The sequence below is a fragment of the Siphateles boraxobius genome, unplaced genomic scaffold, assembly GCF_051911475.1.
Source record: "Siphateles boraxobius isolate OS27281-9 unplaced genomic scaffold, OSU_SipBor_1 18, whole genome shotgun sequence".
In the NCBI taxonomy this organism is placed as follows: domain Eukaryota; kingdom Metazoa; phylum Chordata; class Actinopteri; order Cypriniformes; family Leuciscidae; genus Siphateles; species Siphateles boraxobius.
The window spans coordinates 10,484,991-10,493,404 of record NW_027508788.1 but is presented as its reverse complement, the minus strand read 5'-3'; the positions used below and the strand labels follow the sequence as shown (position 1 = coordinate 10,493,404).

The 8,414-nt window shown below is 35.6% G+C and overlaps 1 protein-coding gene across 1 annotated transcript; it reads left to right on the top strand.

Annotated features, from left to right (window-relative positions):
• The first annotated feature begins 4,490 nt into the window (after positions 1 to 4,490).
• Positions 4,491 to 5,740, top strand: fabp6 (fatty acid binding protein 6, ileal (gastrotropin)). Its single transcript, XM_077232716.1, has 4 exons — positions 4,491 to 4,608; positions 5,175 to 5,350; positions 5,468 to 5,557; positions 5,644 to 5,740. Exons 1-4 carry the CDS (start codon positions 4,542 to 4,544, stop codon positions 5,704 to 5,706), a joined length of 396 nt encoding a protein of 131 aa, XP_077088831.1. The 5' UTR covers positions 4,491 to 4,541; the 3' UTR covers positions 5,707 to 5,740.
• The last annotated feature ends 2,674 nt before the right edge of the window (positions 5,741 to 8,414 follow it).

Genomic DNA, 8,414 nt, shown 5'->3' with positions numbered 1-8,414 from the left:
TCCTGATAAGATTAGAGCCCGCCCACTTACAACTACTGACACTTTCCATTAGCTGCTTCAACGTGTGGTTGTTATTGATTGGCTCAAGGTCTTGTCGTTCAAAGGAAATCCCTGGAAACACTATTGTGATTGGCTAATATTATGTCAATATACTTTATAAGGATACAACTTTGGTACCACCAGAGGCGATGTCGAGTTGTTTACGTCAGGGTTTGTTGGTGTGGTCCATTTGTTGTAGGCTATTCTAAATACAGTGCTTTTTGATTTTAACATTTTAACTTACGAGCAATTTCTGAATATCCATATCTTTCCAGTTCCATCAAAGGAATATAATACCTTAATAAAAGCTATCCCAGCTGGTTTAACCCAATTAAGACAAAATCACCTTAAGCCCAGTAAAGATATCAATGTTTATCCGGCTTTACGCTTAGGTGGTACTGACCTTTAAGATCGGAAATCCATGCAACAACAGACAAATTCGAAATATCTTTCAAATGAAGAGAAATATTTCAAGGAGTAAATTCTATTGGGGTTCTTTTGTAACAAATGTAAATTGGAGAAAGCCATGGCTTTTGCCAGGTAAATTTTGTGTATCCAACAAAATTAAGGAAATTCATTATAAAGTCCTTCATAAAATGTATCCTGTTTCTAAATATTCTGATATTGATTAAACTTGCTCTTTTTGTGGTTTTGTTGAAGAAACAGCTTCTCATTTATTTTGTAATTGTAGCCTATAACCATTCAGTTTGGGCTGATTTAAGTACTTATATTTTTAGCCCTCCTAATGTGACCCACACCTTCATCCTTAAAGAGGTTATCTTTTATTATGAAAACCTAAAGCTGCCATCCCTTGAATATGTTGTTAATCTCTTTGTATGCAAATGTCTTCATTCACAAATAAAAATGTCTTAAATCTCCTTTGAGCTTTCCTCTTTTTCTTGCTGAATTTAGCTCTGTTATTTCATCCCTTAGACTTATAGATAACAAAAAAGTGATTCGATCATGACGATTTATTCAAAGCAATTATTTAACCTTATTATTGTGCTTTTCTCTTCTTTTTTTTACTTTTTTCTTTTCTTTTTAGAGTTTTGATGTACGCAAATGCAGGATTTTTATTTATTTATTGAAAAAGATACAACCAATGCTTCATTTTCCTGATCAAGTATATGTACGTATAAGTCCTGCAATAAAAAAAAAAATAACAGTGCTGTGCAAAGCCAGTGCTGTAGTTGTTAACTAAAACTAAAAAGTTAAACTACAATCGTTTTCAGTAATTTAAATAAATTCGAAATTAAATAAAATATAGAATTAATATTAAACGGAAAACTAGAAAATTAGAAATGTGGAAGTTGAAGGACTAAAATAAATTACTAAATATATCAAAATGCTGTAAGCAAAATGACTCAAACTTAGTTAAAATGAAAACTGAAAATGTAAAAAGTATCAGGCTATTAATAAATAGCCTATAGTCTATAAATAATAAAACCTAAATAATAAAATAACACTGTTGCCAAAATGCTGAACAAATCAGCATAATAACAATGTCATCTGAGGGGAAAATCCTCAGAAAATCTGATTTTTTCACATTTTTATAAAATTAGTTTTATTGAAAATAATTCATGAAATTTATATCATTTCACTTGTAAAATGTATTTGGTGAGCTCAAGGGTGGTTCTGTTTCGCAATAAACTTATTCAAAAGCATTTTTAGGTGATGGGTGTGCACAGTTTTATCTTCTCAGAAGCAAACATTTGCATATTTGATAAGCTCATCTAAACCAGAGGCTACATGTCATTGTATATAATGACCTACTGATCATCAGTGCACTGACCTTTCACCTTTCATTATGGTAAGATAAACCTCAGTAGTGTAAGGAGTCAATACAGTGAATGGATTTTTTTTGTCTGTGTGTGCGTGTGTTTATATTTTCAATGGAGTTAGCTTTCAGGGCCATACACTAATATATGATATCAGACATGAATTGTCAAATACTAATTATTTGATAATTGTTCTGATTTCATAAATAAATAATGTAGGCAATCAGATTTCTTTGAGTGATTTGAGTGACAACGATACGATATCATGGGGAAAACTGGCAATATTTTTAATATTATCTCCTAATTTGGCAGCAGGTATATATTAGGCTGACACACAGACCCATTATACTGTTACACATGCGTTTTCTCTCTCAACTGTCTCTCACTTAAAACATAACTGACTGTGTTCATGTGAATACTCGCCAAGAAGGCATTTTGACATTATTTTGTGTGTATTTGACTGTTTAAGTGCAATAAGCAGCGAAAAAAACAACTAAATTAGGTCGGAGAGGCGGATATATGTGCTTCACTTGGGGATAAGCACAAAATTTGCGGGAAAGAGTAAAATTATGCACAATACGGGCAATGCCATGCTGAAGCACCTGCATGTAACACCAACAATATTCATCCAGAGCAAATGAAACGAGTGAGTGAAGGAGAGGCAGGTTTGTGTGTCAACTCATGAGAAAGCACAGCTGGTTTCGTGAATCTCTTCTGCGGAAAATGAGTATTGAAAGCATTTCAGATATTTCAGTATCAAAATGTATTGAAAAATAAATAATTTTGACAACTCTTAAATTCTGTAATTCTGCATTACAAGCCACTGCTGTAATCCACCCGCATTTGGCATGTTGGCGGGTGTTAATGGCAAGTCCTGAAGGAAGTATTATAAAAGTTTATGTTTCACTATGGTTTTTATTTATTAAACCGTTCTCTTGGTGAATATATTGCCAAAGGCAAAGTTTAACGAGTGTTTGCAATCAAACCATATAATGTGAGTAAAATGTTCTTTATGACAACACAATCCGAGTACCTGCTTTTGTCATTTAACCAGTCTAGTTTGCTAATGTAGCAGCTTTCCTAATATATTAAGCCTACTTTTACTGCCAAATTTCTAAATAGTGATATATTGGACTACATATATTTAAAAGAAAAAAATCTTCCTCGCAGAAATATCCAATGATAGTTCTCAACTTCACTGATAATATCTCATCCTCAAATGACCTTTGATGCTTCAAAGAAATCTCTAAATCAAGACAAATGTCACACCATTCCGTGTTCCCCAAGAATCAATGTGTGCTTTCAGAGGTGAGAGCTTGCAGCTATAGCACTGGAAGTGAAAAAGAGAGTTCATCCTGTTCTGATCCTGCTTTTTCTCTCTTCAGCTCATCATTCTGCTAAATTTGTGAGTGGTGGAGATCTTTGAAGATTAAATATATTTGTAAATCTCAACATAAGACTTGATAAAAAACGAAACTTCAAGGCCAACGGAGATGATGCAATGAAAGCTGTATTCTGTGAGAAACTTTATGTGCTGAAGGGCATTGACCTGTGGCACATCTTTCCCTCCTTTTAAACTTCCAGACAGTCCATTTTAAGACATTTTTTCTGATATATCAGCATTTTGATTGATGAATTTCAGTTGCTTAAAAGCACAGGCCACCTAAAAATAAAAATTATTTAAAAAATCTGTATGAGTCTCTGTCTTCTATGGAAACATAAAAGAGGATATTTGGAAGAACATTGGAAATCAAATAACACTGGAGCCCTTTGACTTCCATTCCAAATATCTTCCATGATTTTGAAGAAAGAAAGTCATGTCATTTTGGAACAAACTGAGTAAATTATGGCAGAATTTTCCTCTTTATGTGGAGTATCCCATCCTCAAATGGAAAGAGGATTGGATAGTCACTAGAACAGCGAACCCTCTCAGAAAAAAGGTACAAAAGCTGTCACTGTGGCGGTACCTTTTCAAAAGGTACACCTTTGTACCTAAAGAGTACATATTAGTTCCTCAAAGTTACATATTGGTACCAAAAGTGTACATATTAGTACCTAAATGGTACATATTAGAGCACTTTTGAAGGGTACGGTCGCAGTGACAGCTTTTGTACCTTTTTTGTTTTTTGTATGATGTTTTTCTCTCAGTTTTCTAGTTTGTGTGGCTATGAATCACTATCTACTGGAACATATAGTTCAGTCTGACTTTATTTCCTTTCAAAGAGCTTTATTTCCTCTCAAAAGCAAGGTCAGTGCAGATGGCCTTCAGTAGCAGAACCCGACAGCGGCATACTAAAACCTATTTTGTAGCTGGTTGATATATAGTATGAGAGATATTGCTATCTTACTCCCTATTTGTCATATATATTGACTATATAGAAGACAAATGCTATTTACATTTTATCCAATGTTATATCACACTGTACAGACTTATAAGCTGTACTGCAAAAGATTTGAAGTCACTGATTTTTCTTCATTGCCCATGTATGGTTCATCATTGCAACCCAGGTAACCAGCCTTGCGGTCATGCACTTGATGACTTGCTCTTTTGTGAGGCCATCGTAAAAGTATATGGCTTGGTTATTATGATGGTGTGCCCATAATGTTTGGAAAAAAAGGCAGAGTTGAAGAGCGGTAGGGTATATAAGTACAGGAAACTCGACCCATCAGTACCTCAGCTCTCAGCTCGCTCTTCATCTCCACTAAACAATCAACACCCAAACCATGGCTTTCAGCGGAAAGTGGGAAAGCGAATCTCAGGACGGATATGAAGAGTTCTGCAAACTGATTGGTAAGCCGCTTCTTTTCAAACAATATTTTTTGTTCTGTTGCTGGTGGTAACGTCAGTGGAAGAGTTACTACTCAAAAAATGTATTTAGTACTTTAATTTCGGGCCACACTTCCATCCACTTGATCTAGTTTAGACTGTCCTTGTACCATGAATTGCTTTGGACAAGAAAATGTTGTCCTGCACATCATTTGCAAGCATCATGTCTTAAGGTTCTTGTCACCCAAATAATAAATGTTCTTTATTGGCATTTACAAAGAACTTTTAAAATCAATGGAAATTTTCCATTTTACAGGTCCTTTAGGTTATTAAAATGTTCTTCACATTAAGAAAAAATGTTTTTTTTATAAGTGTTCAATGAAAGGTTTATTTTAAGGGTGTAGATTTAAATTTGAATATACGTGTGTGCATATTATATTTGTAAGAATATCGGATTTAGAAAAATGCTTTAAGAAATCAAGCCCCGCCTCCTTTATTAGTATTGTATTTAATTTCATTATAACTCGTCACAAAAACCAGATAGTACAAAATGAGCTACTCTAAATTCTGATCGCTCTTACACACCGCAGGTATCCCTGATGATGTCATCTCGAAGGGCCGTGACTTCAAGCTTGTGACAGAGGTCATCCAGAACGGAGAGGAATACACATGGATCCAGTACTACCCAAAAAACCACGTTGTGACCAACAAATTCATCGTTGGCAAAGAGAGTGAGATGGAGACTGTTGGAGGGAAGAAATTTAAGGTTTGGCATAGAAAGTCCTGACATAAGAGAGATTGGTTCGAAGCTTCTGAAAATGACTGTTTATCTCCAACTTCATTGAGATTCTTAAATGCTAATATGTTCATCTGTCCTCACCAGGGTGTAGTCTCCATGGAAGGGGCCAAGCTGGCCATAAGTTTCCCCAAGTACCACCATACATCTGAGATCAGCGGTGGGAAGCTGGTGGAGGTGAGATATTATCATTTTAGACGTGATGTAATCATATAGGCCTAATTCTTGTAAAGTAGCTAAAGTCCCCTTGCTTTGCTTTACAGACCTCCACAGCAACTAGTGTCAATGGTCCGGTCGTTTTTGTACGTACCAGCAAGAAGATCTAACTCTATTGTTGAGATACATTACCCTGTTCTGCTCCAATTTACTTCAATAAAGTGTACGAGCTAAACTGACAACTGTCTCCTGATCTTTCCTCTACATCTGTCTATTAAATGATGAACTGAGCATCAAATAATGTCTCATTATAAAGATGTGAAATATCTAATCAAATTAGAATGATTGCTGACAGCATGACCACCACTGGAGGGCAGTCCACACATAAATCCTGCATGAACCCTACAGGCAGTTCTCTAACAAAGACATAAGCATTAATTTTTAATGCACCCCTATGGAAACACTAAGGATAACAAAGCAAGCATGTGTGGGCTTGATTTTTTTTAAGGTAACTCTTCAAGATTGAGACATTCTTAATTAAACAAATACACACGCAGTCAAACTCAGTCACACACACTCAGTCAAACCAAAAATTATTCAGACACCAGATATAATTTTTGATATTTTTTTTACTAGTGGGTGCAGGACACTATAGTTCATTTATGTAAGTGAGGATAGCAAAATAAAGTAAATTGTGACATATTAAACCCCAAAAATTCGTCATACAGTGGACTACCAGTAAAATTTATAAAACTTTGTGACCAAAAATTATTCAGTCACTTTGACCTGACCATGTTTTGCTGAAGTGATTTTTCTTTTATTGCTAATGCGACCTTTTTACACCACAGACAAAATTTAGCATTGCTTGGTAATTTGGTTGACCTAAATCTAATTGTGTACTTAAATGTAACAGCTGACAGCTATTCAACCAAATTCATCTGTGAGACAGTCTAACAGGAGAATGGCCAAAACCAGTGACACACACACACACACACACACACACACACACACACACACACACACACGTATGTGATATTGTAAATATATATTGTATATATATATATCAGTATTAAATTATTTAATTTAATATATAAATAAAATACAATACTAATGAAGTAGGTGGGGCTTGATTTTAAGGCATTTTTAAGATAATAAGCAATAAAATAATTCCGAGGCCTAATAAAATACTAATAAATAAGGACATGTGGCTTGATTTCTCAATGCAATTATTTTTAGATGAAGACAAGCAATTAAAAAAAAGTTTTATAAAGGTGTAGCATGTTTAATCTTTAACTCATCAAAACAGTTCATTGTAATTGACCACGAATGCATAAAGAAATAAAACAAAAGTAGTCGAGGGAGCGCTTCTGTTTAGAGGTACCCCCTCCTGATAATTAAGAAAAAATGTGCCAGCCCCACCCCTTCCTTGCTTGCAAACAAAGGTTGTGAAAATGATCCATTACCTAAATGCCCCTTTGCCAGCTCTCAACCCCCCCTCATCTGATTTCACATCTCTTCATCATCACACCAACTCAGACATGTGTCCCACCTCCCAGGGTCTGCCCATGTACCCCCCACCAGCTCCAGCACAAAGGGAGGACCCCTCTCTCGGTCTGCTATCCACCCAATCTCTTTAATTTAACAGATAAGAGGCCAATCTCTGCAAAACCCGGGATTATCAGGGTATTATATCAGGAATTGTTAAAATTTTAAAGGGATGCTCCACCCAAACATTTAAATTCTCTCAACATTTACTCAACCTCAAATTATTATTTTTCTTCAGAAAACAAAGATCACAACAGTGATCCATATAACACCATATGTCTTCTGAAGCTAAACGATAGGTGTGTGAGAAAAATACTAGTATTTTACTAGTTATTTTAATTATAAACCATCACTTTCAGCTAACTGTCATACTCCTAGACCAGTTTTATAACCTATAAAGTGATATGGCCTCTTAAATGAATAAAATTATATAGGGTTGGATAATAAGGCTTAGGTCAAGAAAGGTTTTATAATGTCATTAAAGGGATAGTTCGCCCAAAAATGAAAATTCTGCCGTCATTTACTCACCCTATATGACTGACTGACTTCTGTGGAACACAAAAGAAGATATTTTGAAGAAGGTTAATAACCAAATCGTTTCAGTTCACATTGACAAAAAATACAATGGAAGTTCGAAACAGTGTTAGTCTTCAAAATATCTTCTTTTGTGTTTTACAGAAGAAATAGTAAAGAATGTTTTTGGTCGAACTATCCCTTTAAGGTCTAACATGTCAACCAAGCTACATCATGGCTGCCTCTGTTATTTTAAAGGACTCTTTGTGTAAAAAAAAAAAAAACAGTTCACTTTGTATTAGTTTAAAACTATTACCACTATAGTCAAATGATCTTTGTACCTTCCTATGTTAAATCTTTTCTTCTTCTCTGTTTCACACTACACAGATGTTTCCTTAAAACACCCACGGACAAAAAAATTACTTTTTGCCCATTACTCCACCAACTTCACTGTAGCTATTGTCGGCTGCTCTTTGAGCCCGAGAGCTTTTATCTCTGAAACGATCAGTGGTACTCAGTTGGATGCGCTTTATTTGTTTAGTGGTGTTTAGTGACAGGAAGAACCACCATGTGGGGCAGGAATCTCCCCCATTGTCTTCAGTCCAGCACGGGAGGAAGGGGGGAGGGCAGTGGTATTTGGGGTGGAGCCAAATGAACCCAACCCCACCCCCACCCTCCCCCTGCCCCCCTCACCACCTCCAAAGACCTTTTCATGTGCAATGAGTCCAGACGTTCAGATGAAACAACTCGCCTTGAGCCATGCAAATCCAGCTTCTATTCAAAACGCATGATTCACACATGAACGAAACATTTACCAAGC

Coding starts and splice junctions, on each gene's coding strand:
- fabp6 (XM_077232716.1), top strand. CDS start 4,542: ATGGCTTTCAGCGGAAAGTGGGAAAGCGAATCTCAGGACGGATATGAA. Junction 4,609..5,174: donor AGAGTTCTGCAAACTGATTG/GTAAGCCGCTTC, acceptor TACACACCGCAG/GTATCCCTGATGATGTCATC. Junction 5,351..5,467: donor TTGGAGGGAAGAAATTTAAG/GTTTGGCATAGA, acceptor TGTCCTCACCAG/GGTGTAGTCTCCATGGAAGG.